The sequence below is a fragment of the Musa acuminata genome, chromosome BXJ1-7, assembly GCF_036884655.1.
Source record: "Musa acuminata AAA Group cultivar baxijiao chromosome BXJ1-7, Cavendish_Baxijiao_AAA, whole genome shotgun sequence".
NCBI classification, from domain to species: domain Eukaryota; kingdom Viridiplantae; phylum Streptophyta; class Magnoliopsida; order Zingiberales; family Musaceae; genus Musa; species Musa acuminata.
The window spans coordinates 39,760,450-39,781,450 of record NC_088333.1 but is presented as its reverse complement, the minus strand read 5'-3'; the positions used below and the strand labels follow the sequence as shown (position 1 = coordinate 39,781,450).

Sequence of the window (21,001 nt, the reverse complement as noted above, 5' to 3'; positions counted from 1 at the left end):
TTCTCCACGTGCCCGTTGACCCGATACGTGACCCTCAGAAAAGTCGCGTGCCCAATTTATTTCTACCATTTCAACCTTCAATCCATTATTTTTCTCACATGCCATTCTCAAAAATAAGAAAATACAAGAAAAAATCACCAGCAAACAAGCAAAACTGTGACACGTCACAAAGCTTAGATTCCAAGAAAAGCTCCATCTACTCTATGCTCACTCTCTCTTTCACGCTTCACTCAAATAACTGCTCCTCCATGTTTTGTTCCCCGAACATGACAAAAACAAAAACATTAATAGTACATAAAAATAATTTAAGCTATAAGCAACTCGTGAAAGGACGACACTACCCCAGTGAACAATACTGCCCGGGACCCGTAACAGTCCTTCCGCTAGGAGAAATCCTCGGCGTCGAAGTCGCCGAACTCCGCCTGCAACAATCGCCGCGTCGGCCGGCAGTACTCCGTGAAGAATAGCGGGGACGCGTCAGCTCCGAACCCGAAGGGGTCGACTTCCTCGTTGCCGGTATAGTCGAACGGCGCCCACTCGTCGCCGTAATGGAGCACTGACGTCGGAGAGGAGCGCGCCCCGGTCACGCCGCCGCCGCCGCCTCCTCCCCTGACTTCGCACTTCGCTTCTTCTTCCTCGGTCGTCTGTGCCGCCGGTCTCGCGGCCGGGAAGTTGGTCACCGCCTTCGAGCCTTTCAGCCGCACGGCGGCCATGTCATACACCGTGGCCGCCTCCTCGGCCGTGTCGAACGTCCCGAGCCAGACCCGCTTCCGCTGGCGCGGGTCGCGGATCTCGGCGGCCCATCGGCCCCACGGCCGCCGCCGCACCCCGCGGAACTTCCTCCTCCCGCTCTCCCCTCCTCTCGCCGCCGTCTCCTTCCTCGTCACCGCCGCCCTCCGCCGCGGCACGGGAACCACCTCGATCCCGATCTCGTGCACCTGCCGCCTAACAAGCCGGCGGGCGCCACACTCTCCGTCACTCGACGACGAATCGGTAGCATCCACATCATCGAAGTGGATCCGGACGACCCTCTTCCGGCATTCTGATCCCCGGTAAGCCGCTCTCTTCGGCAGGATCGTCTTCCTCGTCTTGACGACGTGCTCAGAAAACTTCAACTCCTCCCGGCGATCCATCGCAGACCGAACCTCTCTCTCTCTCTCTCTCTCTATATCTCTACAAGCCGCAAATCATCCCAAAAAGGAAGAGCAAAGCCATGGATTCCGATTCGACCAAAAAGAGGGACACTCGTTTCGCCTCCTCCTTTCCACTCACACAAACCTCTTAAAACATGAAAAGACGGATGTGGAGTCGGATCAAAAGGGTAGGGTTTAAGCGAGGGGTTTGCGTCTCGATCCAACGCGGGAAAAAAAGTAACGGGGAAGGGGGGCGTCATTTAAGCTTTTTACCCAACATCCAACCACCGTCTTCCTGTGTCGTTTTGATATTACCATTTTGTCCTCGCACAGCTGGCTTCCGATCACAAGCGTCAGGCTCCCGCAACGGACGGCTCCGATTACATCGATGTGATCTCGCACCATTTTGGCACCCAAAAAATGTTGGCAAGCGACGAGCCGTCCGATGGGCAACCAACGGTATCGGCGAGCTAGCTTTGGTCAAAACACGCTTCGCTGTTTCTTTTGTTTCTCGAAAGACGCACGTGATCGCGACACCTGTCTTCGTCCGCAAAATAAGAAAAAGGAGACCGCAGCAGTACGAGATTCGCGTTTGACTGCTTCTCTCCCATTAATCAGTTGGGAGGTCTTCTTTCTGATCAAAGATAAACCAACATATGTGCATGTGATACCATTAATGACAATTTGACTTACTGGAATAATTGATTTAAGTCTAATTACTAATCTAAAACGTTTAAACTCAAGTTAACGAGAATACACTCATCAAATACTTAAATACTAAGTTTTCGACTAACCTCAAATACTAACTCAGACTTTGACCAGGCGTTGACCAACTATAGCTGGTTCATGCAAATGCCTTGTATTGGTGAGATAAGAGGATCAACTGCATAAGATGGAGATGTTCCTACTTGTAGGAGAAAAATATCAAGCACATGTTCATGGCATGAAAAGGATAAATTGAATGGCTAAAAATAGACAACATAGCATACAAGTAAATGTAAAAACAATTAGAGATTAGCTTGGAGCAAACTTTGGCATGCAAGAAATCTATCAATTTTGAACAATAAATGACTTGCAGAATAAGATATGTTTCCATACCTAACGTATAAATGGGCTGCATTGTGCTTCCTGTGCCTGCTTGTGGCGTTTGGACACACTATCAACTTGGTTTCTCAGAGGATGGTCTGTTCTCCGAGTCAGAGTGCTGAATGTCCTCGATCATTCTGATCACCTCCTCCATTTTCGGTCGTTGATCTGGAGCTTTTGAAACACATGCCATCGCAATCTGAAGCATCTGAACCATTTCTTCCTCGATGTGCGGATACCTCATCAACTCTACATCAAAAACTTCAGCAGTCCACTCTTCTCGAACCACAGATTGGACCCATCTTGGTAGATCAGCAACATCATCGCGTCCTGGAGACTGAAGTGGAGCTTTTCCCGTGAGCATCTCAAGTAGCAAGACACCAAAGCTGTAGACATCAGATTTCTGGGTATATTTTCTAGTCTCGATGACTTCGGGTGCACGGTAGCCCACTACAATTCTGGATGGGGTTGCTGCAGAGTTCATGAGTGGTGCAAGGCCATAATCACAGACACAAGCATCAAGTTCCTGAGTCAGGAGTATGTTATTGGATTTAATATCTCCATGAATGAACTTTCCGCTGCCATCAATGTGAATGCAACCGATACCACGTGCTGCTCCAAGAGAAACCTTTATCCTCGACTCCCAGTCCAAGGGAGATTTTCCAGCTCCCCCCTTATTCCCTGCCATTGAAATCAGGCAAAGCTATCAGGATATATATCCCAAATAAACAAACTTCACATGTACTAAGAGTGATAGATGTAATTTATGATACTTCGAGGCTAAAACAGAGCGGCTTTGCTCCAATTCATCTCATACAGAATGCTGCCGACCAAAGAGTAAGAATTCATTCGGAATCTAGTAGAGACGGACTTCAAAACAAACTATACTAGGTGACATTTTAATGTATCTTATTAGAATTTTAATAAAGATCATAGCCAAATAATATGGGCAAGTAGCAAAGAGTACAATTTATCTTCTTTAGCTAGAACTTTTGCCTTACATTGCCAAACTACCATAAAATGAAAACCTATTCTGTCCTTTTGTCTCTAGTAAACTTGAAGTACATTTTGGAAGTTCTGGGTTTGGATGCTGGAGACATGGACCCCCTTGATAAGGTTGTTAATTTGTTTCTGGAACATGTTGTAAGATGCCTACATATGAGGTCTTATGTCTTCTTGACTTGAAAACTCGAGAATTCAGTGGAAACAATCATCATCTTGACTTGAAAGACAACACACAGATCTTTTGTGCCACATCTATGTTGCCATATGCACCATTAAATACTTTAGTTTAAGACTACATTGAAAATTAATTACCAACTTTATTGGCAATGATGTTTAATTGCTGCAGATGAAACACATGTCTACTTACAAAGCCTCCAAGTTTTGCAATTCCATGTCCAGAACATCATCCATTAATGCCTAATATATTTAACTGCCTATAATTACATCAATAGTTATTCCTGATGGTAATGCCTTCAATGACTTAGTAGCATGACAACAGAAGAAATGTAGAGTTTGTGAAACATACCATGCAAGAGGGAGGATAAATTGCCAGAAGGGACATAATCATATATTAGAAGCTTCTCATCCTTGGAGTAATAATAAGCTCTAAGTGGCAATACATTGGGGTGTGGCCTGACACTTCCTATCATTTCCATCTGCTGTTCAAACTCTCTCTTTCCGATGATTACTTCCTTCAACCTCTTCACTACAACTGTTGTACCATCTTCTAGGACAGCTTTATATGTGGTCCCATGACTTCCCTTCCCAAGAACTTCAGCAGAAGCTCTTAACAAATCTTCCAAGTCAAAATTATAAGAACATCCCTCAAAGAAAACCAATTTATTCTTCTCGGCCTCTTGAACACTACTGCTGTACTCCTCCTTAGGTTTCTCGCTTCTTCCACCAAGAGAACCCTTGCCTTTTGATTCTCCACTGCCTTGCCTACGTTTCCTCTTGGAAAAGCATACCAAAATTAAAACAATGAGTAGAAGCAGAAGAGCTGATCCACCAGCAGCAATTGCAATGATGACTCCCGTACTTATTTTTTTCCAAAAGCTTCTTCTGGGTTTTGTAGGGGCTTCTGCTGGGAAGGGTGGAGAGGAGGGAGGAACTCCAAAGCATTGGGCTAGAGGAGTCCCACAGAGGAAAGGGTTACCCAAGAAAGACTCCACTGGGAACTTTTGAAGTGAAATTGGTATGGGGCCACTGAGGTTGTTATAACTCAGATTCAGACGTCTAAGCTTGGGCAGTTGAAGGTTAGGGATGGGTCCAGAAAGAGAATTGTTCTGGAGAAACAATGCGGTAAGAAGAGTAAGGTTTTGGACTGTCAATGGAATTTCACCGACGAACAAATTATAGGAGAGATCAAGAAATGTTAGGTTGGAAGAGAGCAAATCAGGTACAATTCCAGATAAATTATTATGTTGAAGGTACAAAGAATGCAAAGAAGGAATTGATGGGACATCTGGAGCAAGATTTAGAATAAGGCGGTTGGACCGAAGACTTAAGACTTCAAGGGCATCAAGTTTCCCAAGTGTATCAGAAGGAATCGAGCCAAAAAGGCCAACCGCTGGCAGCCGGAGAGTATGGACACGGGTCTTATCAGGTGTGCAAGTGACTCCAACCCAAGATGAACATATGGGGTTCTGGGAACTCCAGTTCAATTTCCGGCCATGAGGGACTGAGGCAGCAAAGGCCAGGAGTGCTTCCTCATCAGAACTTAAGTCAGCAGTGGTAAGTGGTGGAAGGTATAACATGAGGTAAATAAAAGGAAGTGCTATGAAAAGCATAGAGTGACCCATTGGTAATAGTAAAAGAATGCAATGAACAATTTCCAGATTGTGCTTTAAGAGGCTATAATGTCCATCTGCACAGGAAAAAGAAGAAACAAAAGAAAGGGTAAGTACATGCCAATGACCTTAGCAACATGCAAGAAGAAGATGCTTGTAAGTGCTTTCTTCATCCAATAATTGTGAAAGGGAAAGTTGGGAGAAGATAGTGATAACATTCATCAATGATAAAAAGCAACAGACCCTCCTTTAACAGGAATAAGAATCTTTGTAGTGTTTACAAAATTCAAATTTCTCATCTTGCCACAAACTAAATTACATCTACAAATTGGAAAGCAATCCAATGTTTCTGCAAGACTTTAATGATGACATCAACCACTTATTTCCTAGTAGCTGCTTCGAAGTGGACCACTTCGAGTGGCAGCCCTCTCCTAAAGGAGGCATGGTTTCTCATAATCTCATTTTCTATTACTTTCCTATACCTACAAAAAAATTACATGCTTGCGTTAACTGCTAAGCTGCTGCAATCTTTCCAAAGATTAACAACACGAGACTTGCACAAGAACCAAGATTTTTGAAGAGGATGAAAGAAACACCATTTTTTGTTTAAGAGAAAGAGCACTCGAGAGACTGAAGAAGCTCACCTACCTATAGCTAATGCAACCCACCACCACATTCTAATACACTGAAGTGGAACAGTACAAAAGGATCGCCTCTCAAAAGAGACGACCTCTATACTTTTGAGACTCTAACCAAAGAAAAAGGCAGAATCGAATTCATCTTTTCTCTTTATCTCCCTTTACCAACCAAGGACAAAAGGTTGAAGCTTTGGAGCAGGAAGACACTGAGGCAAGTATTCGGTGGCTGAACATTAGACAGCCTGGTGCAAGTTAGACCCACCCACTAAAGGACAGCACATAGATAAACAACTACTGAAAGGCATCCCGGAAGTATATGCTCGATTAAACCACTCATTCCAACTAAAAGAAACGCCAAAGATGTTGTTGCAGATCTCACCTGATTCAAAGAGGACAACCTTGGCTCCTCATATCCATCGATATTGGTCCAAGGATCCATCAATGCAGCAGCGGAAAGCTAAACTTCAAGAAATCCCTAAACAAGGGAAAGAAGGTTAAGTTAAAAAGAAGAGACTGTCGGCTAAAATCATGAATGTCAAACACTGAATAGGGAAATTACCTGCCATAGACCGTAGAGATTCGAACTTTCTCTGCACTAGAAATTGACAGCAGCTTCCGAGAGATGCAAGAAACCGAGATCCTACGGGGAACAAAAAGGCATTCTCCGACGAATTCGTCTCCAGGTGTCCAAAACTGCAGTTTCGGCTTACGAAACCAGAGTAATCGACGCGGAACTCGCGGCGACGAAGTAGAAGAGCGATTTCGAGGTCTTCAAGTCGGATACCTTGAGGCTCCACCGGAGCCCGCAGAGGAAACGAAGCTCCCCACCTCGAATGCCGTCGCCACGAGATGTCGGAATCGGACCGCCGAACCGTCAAAGCCCCGTCGCAGCTTGCGCCGATGCTGATTCCGAGAGAGAGAGAGAGAGAGCGAGAGGGGGAAGTGGCGGAGAATATAGGAAATGCGTTCGGGAGATATTTCTGAGAAAACCCTTTAACTTTAACTATATTTATGTACCGTTGGATTCTTGCATATACGTACCTAATATTAACATTTTTGTCTCTCAAAGTCCCTATCATTAGCAATATAACGGCGACGAATATATGCGTAAAAGCTCACATCAAAGATAATATTTTTAAATGTACTCCCTCACAAAAAGCGTGGAAGGTCCAAAGGACCTGCAGGTGTAAAAGTGACGCAGATGTCGAGATTTACGCGAAAGGACACCATGCGCAGCAGCAGCACATTCTCTTACCGGTCGACGCTACCCTTCCCGCCACCCCCCTTCCGATTGGATCGTGATGCGGCGCCCGCGCCTTGCTCGATCAAGAGTTTTCACTTTAGCCAAATTAAGAGAGAGAGAGAGAGAGAGAGAGAGGCAAAATTTTCATTACTCTGGCGCCACACTTGGTGATCAAAATTTTGGATACAAAATTGCTGACCTGTTTCGCAGATGCTGGCACAGCAGAAAATGTTTTAACCACTTGTTCTTGCATGTTCTCTGGTCTGAATATTCGAATTGGTGACGTCTTGATCACGTCAAACCAGCTTGTATCAAGTGGGGCCCTCCGCAAAAGATTCCTTCCTTGTACTACTACCAAGCAACGCGTTTGCTTTCACGCCTGAGAGGAGGCAAGGCAAGCTTCCCTCACCAATATCAAATCACGTGATGAAGATAACGTAGATTCTATTAGCACAACATTCAACACCAAATATATATCATTCATGCACCGGACCAGACACGCAAGCGTCCTTCACCAACAGCACATCACATGATATAGAAAGAAATTGTAGATTCTATTAGCACAAGATTCAACTCCAAAGATACCCTTCATGCACCAGGATCGCATGCAATGGAGAACACCAAGGCATTCAAGAATTGGTTCATCATGTTGATTAAAAAGCCTTCAATTTAATTTTCATGTTCTCAGTGCAATCAGCACCAACAAATTTGTGTGTAAGGTTCCTCAGTCTAGGTTACAAGCAATCTTAACATGCAAGAACGATGTTCTGAAACCAACTTAAAATGATACATATAAAAACATTGTTATCCAGACACAGACTAAGAGATCAGAAACAAGGCATCCTTCCGTATCCCTTATTTGTAGAAGTCAAAATCCGTGTCTGGCTTTTTCACGTTGGCCCGATAACCTTTCTCAAAGTCCTTGGGAAGAATCACATACCGATTCTTTCTAACGGCATGCATCCCTGCTTCCTGGCAAATGGCAGCAATCTGCAGACAACCCATGCAATGATTTGGTCATATTCCAGCAACAAAATGGCTTAAGAGCAGCAGCTACTTCATTGGATATGTCATAGCACCACGCACATATCATGAAAAAGCAATCAACCTCATTACACCTGAGTCACAGCAGAAGATATGTACAAAACACAGGCATTCAAGAACAATAATCTTCCTTTATCCACAAAATAGTCACTCTATATCCTCCAGCGTACTAAACTCACAGGATTACTTTTTCACTTACATTGCTATCTCAAAACCAAGTCCTTGTTTGGCCTCCAAGAACTATGATATGAAGATAAGAGTCAGCATCTGACATCTATATCTGGTGTAATGATTATATCCCCCAACAATAATTGAGATAAAGAACATAATAACTAGGCTGTATGAAAGCATTAGTTGATGCATGCCACTGCCAACTTTTACAGGCTTCCCAATAGCATCATCATGAGGATGTGTATAAGTCAGTTGTCAAAGAGATATCAAATACAAACATGTGTTACATATGTCTGTCGGGGGATTGCGTCTGTTACTGTCGAGTACCATTAACTGTGTGAATGTGCTTTTTTTTCACTTTGCATGCTGAGAAAAACCAGCATAAAATACTTCTATATCATTGGTGATCAACAAAAGCTTGATGATCATAAAAGTTAAAATTGAAAGGAAAAATATAGAAACACAATCCACATCATAATGAAACCTCCATTCCACACAGAGATGCTAGGACTTAGAAAACTGACCTCAGCTGCACTGATTTTATCTGGCCGGGAAACATAATCTTCCAAGTCAACCTCATCACTGAGATTCATTTTTGCAGTGCAGACCTGAAAAATAAAGACCAAAATGCACAAAAGACATTTAGGTTTGGACAAAATTATTAGAACCAAATTCATATGTCTAGTCATGAACCTGAATGAAAAAAACAAAAAAAAAACAAACTAGAAGATTATGACATCAATACTGCTCATTATTTTGAGCAAGTTAAAACATATACAAATCAAGCTTCCATTTCTCTTTGCTATAATATGATATATTACATTATAACTTCTTGCCAAACCATATTTTCAAGCATGCCTTTCTTAACTATGAACCATGGCAGATAAAGGTATAGAATGGCAAACAAAATAACAATATTAGTGCTAGTGCCAATGTATTTAAATTCATAACAAACTCTCTAAAAATCAATTATAGCAATGATCACTCTGGTTACTTCATGATCTAACTTAGGATTCATAAGGTGTGTACAAAAATACTCATACTCATCCAGTGCACATCAGTCCAATCTAGACGAAAGTTGGACTCATATGCCATGAATAGCACACAAAACCATCGACGAAAGCATATCAATGGCATATGAAATGTTTCAGAGCATATTAATGTCATGAAACATTTCGGAGCATATCAATGACGTATAAAATGTTTCGGAATATATCAACGACATATGAAACATTTTGAAACATATCAAGTGAACAAATAACAAATATAAGTTTATATGTCATATTTGATGTTGTATGCATTTTATTCTTATTCAAAGCACATATAAAAACACATAAGCAATGCTTTAAATATCATATCAAAAACATAGAGGGTGAAGTAGGATCATAACATAATATGATCCATCCATTTTTGAATGACAACCCAACACAAACTATTTATGAATCAGTATTATTTCAATATCGTTGATATACCATGTAAGTTTATGGGCTGGACCATTGATTACTAGTCTATGTGGTTCCATATTTGAATCCTTGGTAAAAAATCCACCGTAGATATGAAATTGCACATGAAGAAAACATAATAGACATCTGAACTCTTCAAAAATTATTGTGAAGCTTGTAGGTCATACTTATAACTTTATTGTGGAAAAAGAAAATTTTCAAATGTTTGTTAGTCCATGTGTTAGGTCTGCTTGCTATTCAGCATCTAGGTCCTCTTGATGCTTTTATAAGGAAAAAACAAAGAGGAGAGAAATACACAACCTGATTATCCATAGGATAGATCATATGATATTTTACAATTATAATATGAAAATTATCTGCACAACTTACTTGGAATACTAGCCTCTTTTGTCGTCTGTCAGGCAAAGGAAATTCAATCTTGCGATCGAGCCTACCCGGACGGAGAAGTGCAGGGTCTAGAGTATCAGCTCGGTTAGTTGCCATTATAACCTTTACATTCACCGTTTGGTCAAATCCATCCATCTGTAAGAGCAATAAGAACAATAACATTATTGCATGAACATGTACAACTAGATGCGAGCTTGCACGCTAGAGCAAAAGTCATGCCAGCTGAAGCATACATACTCATTTTCACGATGTTGGTTGTTTTTTGGAAGAATAAACAAAACATGGTTACTGCTAGATTTTTCCTCTGAAGTTCACACCTTCAATTGGAGGAACCAACACACAAAGTACATTCAAGACTAAGACTGACGAGTCAAAGTACCAAATATGCCAGAGCCAGTAGATAATCTTTGCAGACTGAAGGGAACACATGACATATAATTCAGCCATCATATTTTAGGAACTATGTGAAACCTGGCAGAGGGAATTCAATTTTATGAGAGGCTTCTGTGTTTGTGAAAAATATATACTTCGGAAATCAGAAATAAAAGAACATTCACAAGCTTTAGGAGAAGAGAATGATACATATTTAAGGAATTCAAAAGGATCGGGTAAGTGTAACAAGGAAAAAAGGCAAGTTTTCACATGACAGAAACCATGATTCTAAAAACAGCAACACAGTGAGCATACCAACAGTACTATACTAGTCCAACTGTTTGAGTGTGCAATCTACCATACCATGGTGAAGTATACTGATAATTCAGCTAATACTATATTGTTTATTAGAAATGCACTGGAGTATACCATGATTCTAAAAATAGCAACACACTGGGCATACCAACAGTATTATACCAGTCCAACTGTTTGTGTGCAATATACCATACTGTAGTAAAGCATCCTGATACTTCAGATTATACTATATAGTTTATTAGAAATGCACTGGAGCATATCATGATTCTAAAAGTAGCAACATGCTGAGCATACCAACAGTATTATATCAGTCCAACTGTTTTGGTGTGCAATATACCATATTGTAGTGAAGTATACTGATGCTTCAGCTAATAATATATAGTTATTTAGAAATGCACTGGAAAATCCTGAAACATACAAGTTCCCTTGAAACATGCCTCAGGCTTAATTCCTTCACAGAGACAATTTAGATTTCTACAGTATTAGTGGTTAACTTGAATAGCAATTGAATTTAATGAAATAGCTGACATTTCTCCAAATTAAGAGTTGTGTTTTTCTTTCAACAGCTGCAAACTAAATCAGTCTAAGTACAGGAAGATAAAAGGAGAAACTTGTCATCTATCAAATATTCATTTAAATTTTATGGTTACTTGTTTTTTTACCTGATTCAACAGTTCCATGAGGATACGCTGAACTTCCCTGTCTGCTCCAGTTTGTGCATCAAAACGTGCAGTAGCAATAGCATCAACCTCATCAATAAATATGATCGCAGGGGCATTTTCTTTAGCAAGACGAAACACATCCCGCACCATCCTCGGACCCTGACCCACAAAATAAGGTAAAATTTAAAAAGCAATCATAGAAACATGATTCATAAAAGATCATGATCTTCATCATATCAAGCATGATCGGTCTTCTTTGAACAATCAAGTAGACATCTAAAGTACAAACCAATGATCATAGATCACGTACATCATAAGTTAATTATAGAATTTTCTCCAGGAAACTCAGTGACAGAAACAACTTCTGCCTTTTAACAATGAAATTGCAAAGAATCAAATGAAGGAATTACATGAAATATGCACTAATTTTATAAGCATCAACGGAAAAGAAACATAAGACTAAAAAAAGTAAAATCATTTTCTACATGGTATCATATGAAAATTATAATAACATGTAAAACAACATGTAATGGAGCAAGGAATGACATCCAATTAGATTCTTCTAACTACACAGTACCTCACCCAAATACTTCTGAACAAATTCAGACCCAACAACTCTTATAAAGGCAGCAGTTGTATGATGAGCCACAGCCTTGGCAAGCATGGTTTTACCCGTACCAGGAGGACCATAGAGAAGCACACCTCTTGGTGGATCTATACCAATTTGTTTGTACAGATCATGATGAGTCAAAGGTAACTCAACAGCTTCACGAATCTCCTGCTTTTGAATATCACAACCCCCAATATCCTGGGCAAACAAAAGAAAAGATAAGGCAGCAAATCAAACTTTGCTTTATACTCAACCTGCACTAATAAAAGTAAAGATGACATAAGCATAACACAGTAGTTCCTTCTTTTAGTAGCAAAATAGATGTCCTTGATTATGAAACATAGAATTTACTATAGATACTTCTCTTTTTTGCAAATATTTAAAAAGTGATTAAGAATGAAATCGGAAAAAGAAAACTCAAGTACGTCAAAGTAGAATGTCTCATGAAGTTTAGCAAGAGAAGAATAAAAGACAATATATTACATCATTCTACCACTGTAATGTCATGGACAAAATTCTAAACAGGATGTTTGATGTAATGTTTATGTATGTCCGTGTCTTTTGGTTTATTCATGCTTTGCATAACATGTAGAGGGACGGTCGAAGGCTTAACAACTCCATTTTAGTTGAGTTTGATTGTCGTTTTAGGCTTGTAAATAAAGGTTGTGTCATATGGACACTTGTGAGAGATATTCGATCTGTAGTGGACCATTTTGACCCTTTGTTGTACAATCGTTTCAGAGCTTGTAAAGTCTATTTGTAATTTGCATTGGCTATGGAGTGTTTTCTGAAATGTTTGCTTGTGGATCTCGAGTGAGGCGCTTTCTCTAACCCTTTTTCTCTTTTGTAGGTCCTAAGGGACCATGGGAGGCTTCAGGGAGGCTGACATTTGTGGACAGACACACAAAGGTGCCGCACGACATAGGCAAAACCAGCTAAGTCCGTGACAGATGGTATCAGAGCGAGACAAGCACTCATAGAAACACTTGGCATGCAAACGTGAGGGACTTAACGAGGCTGCGTTGAGGGCAATCAGCACACGCAACCGTTTGGGGGAAAAACAAGCATAGAGATATAGAGAAAAGGCTTCGACGAGGATGTCGAAGGAATAAGTGGGGGAAAATGTCACGGACAAAATTCTAAACAGGATGTTTGATGTAATGCTTATTTATGTCCGTGTCTTTTGATTTGTTCATGCTTTGTACAGCATGTAAAGGGACGGTCGAAGGCTTAACAACCCCATTTTAGTTGGGTTTAGTGGTCGTTTTAGGCTTGTAAATAAAGATTGTGTCATGTGGACACTTATGAAAGATATTCGGTCTGTCGTGGACCATTTTGACCCTTTGTTGTGCAATTGTTTCAGAGCTTGTAAAATTTGTTTGTAATTTGCTTCGCTATGAAATGTTTTCTGAAATGTTTGCTTGTGGATCTCGAGTGAGGTGCTTTTTCTAACCCGTTTTCTCTTTAGGTCCTAAGGGACCATGGGAGGTTTCGGAGAGACTGACCTTTGTGGACGGACGCGTAAGGGTGCCGCACGACTTAGGCAAAATCAGCTAAGTCCGTGACAGTAAGTCCAAATACTTGTTCCCACTCTAAAATGTGACTGCTTTTAAGCAAAATTCCCAAGTCAAGAAATTATCCATTGGCTATCACACATATGACATGAACTAAGCTTCGCCATATAATGATGCATGTTTTTTTCATAAATTGTTTAATTTTTTTGAAATCAATCTAAAGAAGATTGATGAAACATAAGTTCTTAAAGACTAAAAGATGACATGGTTAATGCAGAAAAGAAACACGATAAAATGCTTCTGCAATCTTCAAGCATCTCAATAATGTATTTTAAGCACCTCGATTTAAAGGACATCTAATAAAAGGGAAAGAAACATCTCTTTTCAAATCCTATACTCCATTTTGAATTATCGTCGAAGGAAAAATAACAAAAGATTCTTGCATTCTGGTGAATTCAACATTCACCAAATTCAAGTTCTACTGGAAAACCAAATACAAGAGAAACTCCGACTTTACTTAATGAAATATCAATGTCAAGAAACCCCATAAATGAAGAAACTAGAAAGTGCTAAAGATCTTTAAGGCCACAAATTGCTAAGGGACTGACAAAGTAACAACTTCTAGTCTAATTTATACCGAAAGAGGTGCAATATACCACTCCCAAACCCTAATTCATAATCTCAAAACAAAGATGTGCACAAATATCAAATAATTGAAGGGGAAAAAAGGTTTTGACAACTTACATTGTAGGTTACGTCAGGCTTCTCGGACTGGCTAAGAAGCGAGATGCTAGAATCGGCCTCGGGGGGCAGCACATCGACGAGCGCGTTGGAGTGGCGGTGAAGTGCGACGGAGGCCGAGGGCTTGAGAAGCTCCCGATTGATGGTGCTCAGGATCCGCACGTAGTAGTTCGACCCGGTGGTGGATCCGACGATGCCGTTGTTCTGATCGACCATCTCCATGAACTGGCCGATGACGAGGGGGACGGACTGGATCCGTTTGACCTCCTCCTGGGCGCGGAGGAGCTCGCGCTTGAGGTTCTTGAGTTCGTCCTTGACGTACTCCTCTTGAATGTCGATGAACTCGATCTGGCGCTGGAGGGACTTGAGGCGGCCGTAAAGGTCGTCCTCTTCGTCAGCGACCGGGACGGGAGAGAAGAGCGCGTCGACGCGCGGGAGGTCGGAGACGGAGGGCTTCCTTGGGTCGATAACCATGGCGGACGCCGCCATGAGAACGGTGGAGTATTGAGATGGCTTTCCCTTTCTTGATCGGAAGGACGACTACGATGAGAAACGGGGTTTTTTTGACGACGCTTGTCACGTGCCCCGCACGCAAGAGGAGTTGCCTTGCGCGACACGAAGTAACTCTCGTGTCTTGCGTATTATGAAGCGTAAGGTCCTCGACTTTCGTTACGACTGATTGATGTGGCGACAATCCAAGGGGATAGGAGGCAGCGGATTCGGTTGTGCGTGTGCCAGTCGTAACCTAAGTCGCCGAAAAATATAAAAGAAATAATAGTAATGTAAGGAAATAGAAAAGACGATTAAAAAAAGTATTTATTAAATTTTATAAAAAAAATTCAATACCCTCAATTTATTTAAATAGTGATATTGAATTGCCAACAAAATGATAGAAAAAAGATTCGTGTAATCAATACAAAATAATTACGATTAAACAACATATTTATTGTGTCAATATGATAAATTAGATTAAAGGAACTTATATATTTCAGATATAATATTTAAGAAAATAAATTTTGAGAAAAAATTGACTATCTCAGAAAAACATGAAACACTACCAACAAGAGAAAATCCTATCTATATCTTTAGGACTAATCAACTTCATTCACATACTCTTAACATGAATCAATTTATTAATTTGATTCAAACCTAAATCATTCTTCCAAAATAATATCACATTCATTGATATTGTCTGTCACATTCAGAAACCAGTGATATAAGATGTTTAAACCAATTTAAGAATAATACACCAAATTCTAAGGCTATTCAATTATCCTCCCATGTCCAATGTGGAATTAAACCGAGATAATTCACTCTTATCATTTGCAACAATCAATCATTTACATATTAATTTGGTCAAATGGGATCCTACCCAGAATTCTTGTTCTGAGGTCTATCAAGTGCAAAATCACACCCAACAAGGGGTGAGACAAGTTCAAGGCACACTCATCAAAAGAAGTAAAACACAAACCCTTACAAACACCACAATCCCATGCTTCCAATTCCCAAACCATCCTTTTTTTGACCTGCAGCTGCATCTGTTCACTTGTTTACAACTACAATGCCAGAGAGTTCAAGCAAGCAAAAGCATTCCACTCCAAAATGCTCCTCTGAGCTGGCAAGGTCAATTACCTACTCTCACAGTATAATTTTATCCTCCATATATTAGGAAGACATAAAAAAGGAATGGCATAGGATCATAAGAGCAAATAATTACAGCATTTCTTTGTCCTTGTACCTAGTTTAATGAAAGATTTATCTCTCTGCTCCATATACTGTGTCTTGCCAGTATCACCTTAGGCACTGTACTTTAGCTTCCCCAGCATTCTCATGAGGCAGATTGCCGTTGTCGTCTTCGCGACTTGGCATCCGAAACTTGCGCCTTCTTTGTGCTTTTCTGATGCTTCCTTTGAGATGGGCTGAACATGGCTATCCTGCCTATCCCTCTCGAAATGGATGAAAGGAATGCTTTACTGTGTTCTTGCGACCTGTTGTCCCTCATCCCTTGCTTCATGAATGCTTGTTCCTTCTCCAACTCACTAAGCCTCACACGCATCCTGGCGATTTCTAGCTTTAGTTCTCGGTTCTCCCTCCTGAGGGAGGCATAATTGTCCCTGGGGGAGACTGCAGCACTCTGTACACCACTGCTGCTGATGATCCTCTGGGAGAAGGAACCATCGCCCGAGTTTCCTGAGAGGGCAGACTTGAGGCGGAGCTGCTCAAAGTAGAGGACGCCAACGACCATTTGGACGGGGAGCCGATCGTTTTGAGCAGCGTGGTTGGCAGCTTCTTGAGAGATCTTCTGGCAGTCTATGAGCTTGCACAGCTTCTTGCATTCAGATTCTGTCAGTGATGGATGGGCCTAAGCAAAGGCATCGAAAGTTGGTCAATTGATCATATACCGAGATGGTGAAGAACAACAACAAGCTCTACTGTTTCATTAGGAGACAAACAAACTGAAAGCAAAACTGATTTTTTTTTTTTGTATTTTCTATATGAATTTGTAATGAAGCAATTGCATCTGTGGTTTCATACACAGCAGCATATAGAGTAATTATACCAACATTATTAACATTGATTTTACAATTTTGATTCATAGGTGTGCAAAAATGGAATTATCATATTGCTTGTCAGAATGAAGGAAAACCAGATTCAACCGAATACTATGACCTACATTTAGCCTAAAGCAGATTCTTTGCGGTACTTGCACAAAAAATAAGATCAATATGCACATTACATTCTATAAGGTCACAAACAAAAAAGATACATTTCAGATTCACACTCATGCACACTCTTTCGAATAAACTGACGTGCACATACACATTTCTACATACATGCATGGAATTAGATAGTTACCTTCAAGTAGATATCAACAGCTCTATAGAGGCCATCATCAATTATGCGAGCATAATCCGGCAAGAGTTCAATTATTGCCATAAATTTTGACAAACTCAGATGTGGATCTGGTGCAATTTCTGCAAGATATCCATCTATTAGCCTCCCTACTTTCAGAACGGAACTGTGACTTGGAGATTTTACGCTCAGAGATTCATATCCACAATGAGATGAATCTTCAGAGTCATCCTCCTCAACCCTTTGGATGAAATTTACCAACATTCGATGGACTGTATCAACATCAAAAACTGAATCGTTTGGCTGAGATGAAGGAATAAGCAGGTCATCAAGTGAAGCCAATTCCAGTTGGAACCCAATTCTCCTCTCCAGCTCCAACCTACAGCCAAGGCTGGTAGCCAACTCGATTGCCATTCTTAGCATCCCAAACAGAAAGGAGAGAGGAACTGTTGTGATGTTCTCGGTTGCCAATAGATCAACAAGAGCCTCTATGATCACTCTCTGCTTGTCTCCAACAACAATGCCAGACTCCCAATTGTGTCGTCTTTCAATACCCTTTAGAGAAGTTTGAGCATAATGCATTAGTGATTGGACAATGCTGTCTGATCTGACCCCAGTTCTCCTCATGGAAGCAATAACTCGCTGATAAATGTCAATTTTTAGTACCGAAAGATCTTCCACCCACCAGTCCTGGCAATGCATCTTTAACTTACCAGATTCATCATCACATTCCAAGCGGGCTAAACCAGAAACCAACTGCTCCTTGCTGGCGTTTATTGCAACTGCATCCACACATCTATCTAGGATACCAACCTCCTCTGCTATGGGATGCAAGCCATCACATGAACATAAAACTTCAAGCGACTTCTCAAGACTTTGCACAACAATCTCACTTAAGTAGGTCTCTGCTCTAGCAATTAGATTTTTCTCCTGGTAATCTTCTGTCATCTCCAGATATTCAGCAATGCAACGGAGATGGGCAACATTAGTTGCAGTGATCTCAAAATTTGTGCCATAACAGAATTTAGCAGCAAGTTCGAAAGCTTCTGCTCCCCCAGGTACACCATGAAGCTCAAGCATGGAGAGATCTGGATCCCTGGAATCCATTACCATTTTCCGAATTTTTCCACTCCGTGAAACCAAAGGAAACTACAAAATTGCAGGTGAAACTAGTATAAATTTCAATAGGCACCAAGTGCCAAGCTTATGCATTGAAACATGTTTATACTGACTAACAAAAAACTAAAAACCTTGAACCTTGAAAGCACATAAAGAGCAAGGTTAGAAATAAGCAAACATGAAGAAAGACTATTAACTCTTTGTGAGAAGAACAAAATGACACGATGCAAGGATTTTAATCTAAAAAACAGGCAACATCAGTTTGGCTTGGTCTGGCACGTATCAATCAGCATGTTGTGGCATCGGCCTCGTTCTGTCCAATACAATTAAATAACAATTGTCAAGGGTGTGTCAGCTAGTTGCACAAGGTAACAAAGAACATGGCATGTGCAATCATGTTTCTAAAGCCTTCACACCATCTTTCGATGTCTTAAATGCTTTCTTTTCTACTTTGCTTAAAATGATGCATGTTGAAGTTGACAGTGATCAAAAGGGTCTGATCATGAGAGATGAGTGAGGATGTCAGAGACAGTGTGCCGGGAATTCTTAGGAGAGACACGAGGAAGGAAAATAGGAAACTTTTTCAGTATACTAAAATCGTACACTGTCATGACATGGTTGCAGACGATCAGGTTGGTGATTCCAATGACCACTGATAAATAGCAGGGAGAAAAGGAAAGAAACAGAAATTCCTCAAAGTTTAACAATCTCCAAAATGGTAGGAACATCAGACGTATTAACAATTATCAGTAATATAGTCAAATGTTCAGAGTAGAGAACTCTAAAGAAACTAGTTTTTATTTTTATCATGGTACTAAACCAGATCATGTTTAAGACTGCAGATTTTACCCGCTACCTTTTCCCCTTCTTGAAACAATAATTCACCCATATATGAATTTATGTTCTTACTCAAGTTCACCTCCCAATCCCATTAATCCTTCATTCATCTCATATGTGAAGACTAGATGCCAGAGCTTATTCGTCATGTTCCATCCTCTTGTACTTCCTAAACTTTTGGGAAACTGTGGCTGGCCGACTAATCATATTAGCCTCAGTTACTTCTGGAGTATATATTATGTACTTCAGCATCTCTTTGATAATTAAAAGCCATCAAAGTAGTCAACTACCAAGTTTATCTCGAACAAAAAGCACTGGGAATAGATTGTTAATTTGTACAAGACCAGAATTATTTCTTCTGCTATTGAAATTATAGTTTGCAGATCCTTTTATCCTTAGCCCACACTTCAGGACCATTTAATACACCTTGACTTATTATGTATATTTACAAATCAGAAGCTCCATATTGCATTCTATCTTTGATATGATTGTTTATCTTGTTTGGACGGCGTTATTTTCCTTGCATACTTCGTGAAGAGACATTCCACGAATGGATGGCTCAAAAAGAAAACTCTGATTTCAGCTTTATCCACATTAGACGAACTTGTAATTTTGCATTGTTGTGTGACAAAATGTTGCTATATGAGCTTTGTGACAAAATGTTTGACTTAGGGGGATGCAGATGGTATCATAAGAACATCTATTATGAGTATATACATCCGAATCCAGGTTGCTATATGAGCTTCGTGACGACATCAGCACCATCCATAGAAAATAAGCGAGACAGATAAATTTCTATAAACAAAATTAAAGCAGCTTAAGATCCTCTTTTAACGATAAATGGCTGTCATACCTTGTGTAATAAGAATGATTGTCCATCAACATAAAGGGTTATATCTCCAGCTACATCAGAAAATATCCTGCAGAGCATATCACGACTTTTACAATGAAGAAAAAAAAGGGAACTCTTTTTAATATTTATTCATCAGTACCCTCATATGCTCATCTTTTTCGTTTATTGAGAAAGGAGAGGGAGAATGAGTCATATTACAAAATGAGCAGTATAAATGGTAAAATAGCTTTAAAAAATGTAGAACAAGCAATTGTAGCTTTCAAATATGGAGATAGTACTTGTTTCATCCATAGTCAAGAAAGAATGTGAGACGGTAGATTTTTACTTGATCTACAAGAACAAATGACACGACCTACATAGTATTCATAAAAGCCATAAGCAGAATGCACCGAAAGCTTAAACCAGAATAAAACTGCCTCCTTTATTCTGACATTTCATCATACGTTACACACAGAGAGGAATGCAACCAAAAAAGCCCTAAAATTCACGTTTCTCTTCAAGGAGTCACCATGGAAAGCCGAGAAGAACCACTACATTCGATGAGAATCCAGTGGAAACCCAAAAACACGAACTAAGTTACAGAGCACCGGGACAGTAGGGGTTCAAAGTACTCCTCCAACACTTGCAAGAAACCGCGAAAAGAAACGAAAGGAGCGAATGCGAGGCAGGAATCGGTCACCTTCTAGTAGTGATTGGGTTGCAGAACCGGGGTGAGGTCGCCAGCTTCGCCGCTGAGAAAGGGAAAGCGCTCTCCGACATCGCTCCGGTCTCTCGCTCTCTCTCATATGCATAACTATATATTAATGAATAATAATAATTATAAAGAAAAAGAAAAGGAGGGTAAAGACGACGACCTGTAACGGTTAAAGTGACATCCGTGCCCTCATCATTCGATTTATTTTCATCTTTGCACTGGAGCGACCGATCACGGGTACGGATCCTTAAAACTCGATTCGCTGTAAGGTCCGAAAGCAATTGGTGATTTGGTTGGATTCGGAGTTGAATAGTGGGTGGATCCGACCCGATAAGATGGGGGCTACGTAGGAATGATGGGAACAGGCCGTGGCACGGAACACGATGAGGGCAATCATGCGATGAGGCTTCTTTTCTGTCCTTTATTGTTCACCGTAGTATTTTATGTGGAAAGAAGCAATAAAGCGTGGGA

General features: G+C 40.6%; 4 protein-coding genes across 7 annotated transcripts; all 4 read right to left on the bottom strand.

Moving 5' to 3' along the window:
• Positions 1-383: 383 nt before the first annotated feature.
• Positions 384-1,133, bottom strand: LOC135679754 (pathogenesis-related genes transcriptional activator PTI6-like). Its single transcript, XM_065193735.1, has one exon. It carries the CDS (start codon positions 1,131-1,133, stop codon positions 384-386), a length of 750 nt encoding a protein of 249 aa, XP_065049807.1.
• Positions 1,129-6,593, bottom strand: LOC103992507 (probable inactive receptor kinase At5g58300). Of its 3 annotated transcripts, XR_010515218.1 has the most exons (7): positions 6,437-6,591; positions 6,212-6,345; positions 6,032-6,127; positions 3,751-5,091; positions 2,232-2,900; positions 1,928-2,037; positions 1,129-1,767 (listed from the first exon to the last, which is right to left on the bottom strand). XR_010515218.1 is itself a non-coding variant. In XM_065192993.1 (4 exons), exons 3-4 carry the CDS (start codon positions 5,024-5,026, stop codon positions 2,293-2,295), a joined length of 1,884 nt encoding a protein of 627 aa, XP_065049065.1. In that variant the 5' UTR covers positions 5,027-5,091; positions 6,032-6,127; positions 6,212-6,593; the 3' UTR covers positions 2,056-2,292. The 3 variants fall into 3 exon arrangements, 1 of the variants encoding a protein (XP_065049065.1); XR_010515217.1 differs by having other exon boundaries at positions 6,212-6,593; XM_065192993.1 differs by lacking the exons at positions 1,129-1,767; positions 1,928-2,037 and having other exon boundaries at positions 2,056-2,900; positions 6,212-6,593.
• Positions 6,594-7,544: 951 nt separating this feature from the next.
• LOC135679345 (26S proteasome regulatory subunit 6B homolog) lies at positions 7,545-14,728 on the bottom strand. The gene is made up of 6 exons (XM_065192994.1): positions 14,178-14,728; positions 11,887-12,117; positions 11,310-11,468; positions 9,943-10,095; positions 8,635-8,718; positions 7,545-7,885 (listed from the first exon to the last, which is right to left on the bottom strand). The coding sequence occupies exons 1-6, from the start codon at positions 14,661-14,663 to the stop codon at positions 7,751-7,753; spliced, it is 1,248 nt and encodes a 415-aa protein (XP_065049066.1). The 5' UTR covers positions 14,664-14,728; the 3' UTR covers positions 7,545-7,750.
• A 919-nt stretch (positions 14,729-15,647) lies between these two features.
• LOC103992503 (BTB/POZ domain-containing protein At3g08570) lies at positions 15,648-20,624 on the bottom strand. 2 transcript variants are annotated; one of them, XM_009412225.3, is made up of 4 exons: positions 20,516-20,624; positions 19,837-19,903; positions 17,031-18,176; positions 15,648-16,536 (listed from the first exon to the last, which is right to left on the bottom strand). In XM_009412225.3, exons 1-4 carry the CDS (start codon positions 20,593-20,595, stop codon positions 16,003-16,005), a joined length of 1,827 nt encoding a protein of 608 aa, XP_009410500.2. In that variant the 5' UTR covers positions 20,596-20,624; the 3' UTR covers positions 15,648-16,002. The 2 variants fall into 2 exon arrangements, with proteins under 2 accessions (XP_009410500.2, XP_009410501.2); XM_009412226.3 differs by lacking the exon at positions 20,516-20,624 and adding an exon at positions 20,345-20,482.
• Between the last annotated feature and the right edge of the window lie 377 nt (positions 20,625-21,001).

Bases quoted from the DNA above. Each gene is read 5' to 3' on its own strand.
- LOC135679754 (XM_065193735.1), bottom strand. From the start codon at position 1,133: ATGGATCGCCGGGAGGAGTTGAAGTTTTCTGAGCACGTCGTCAAGACG.
- LOC103992507 (XM_065192993.1), bottom strand. From the start codon at position 5,026: ATGGGTCACTCTATGCTTTTCATAGCACTTCCTTTTATTTACCTCATG. The intron at 2,901-3,750 runs GTATGTTTCACA...TTTCAATGGCAG, and splicing joins TTTATCCTCCCTCTTGCATG to GGAATAAGGGGGGAGCTGGA.
- LOC135679345 (XM_065192994.1), bottom strand. From the start codon at position 14,663: ATGGCGGCGTCCGCCATGGTTATCGACCCAAGGAAGCCCTCCGTCTCC. The intron at 12,118-14,177 runs GTAAGTTGTCAA...TTGTTTGCCCAG, and splicing joins AGCCTGACGTAACCTACAAT to GATATTGGGGGTTGTGATAT. The intron at 10,096-11,309 runs GTAAAAAAACAA...TTGCTCTTACAG, and splicing joins TCATGGAACTGTTGAATCAG to ATGGATGGATTTGACCAAAC.
- LOC103992503 (XM_009412225.3), bottom strand. From the start codon at position 20,595: ATGTCGGAGAGCGCTTTCCCTTTCTCAGCGGCGAAGCTGGCGACCTCA. The intron at 19,904-20,515 runs GTGACCGATTCC...TATGCTCTGCAG, and splicing joins AACCCAATCACTACTAGAAG to GATATTTTCTGATGTAGCTG. The intron at 18,177-19,836 runs GTATGACAGCCA...GCAATTTTGTAG, and splicing joins AATCATTCTTATTACACAAG to TTTCCTTTGGTTTCACGGAG.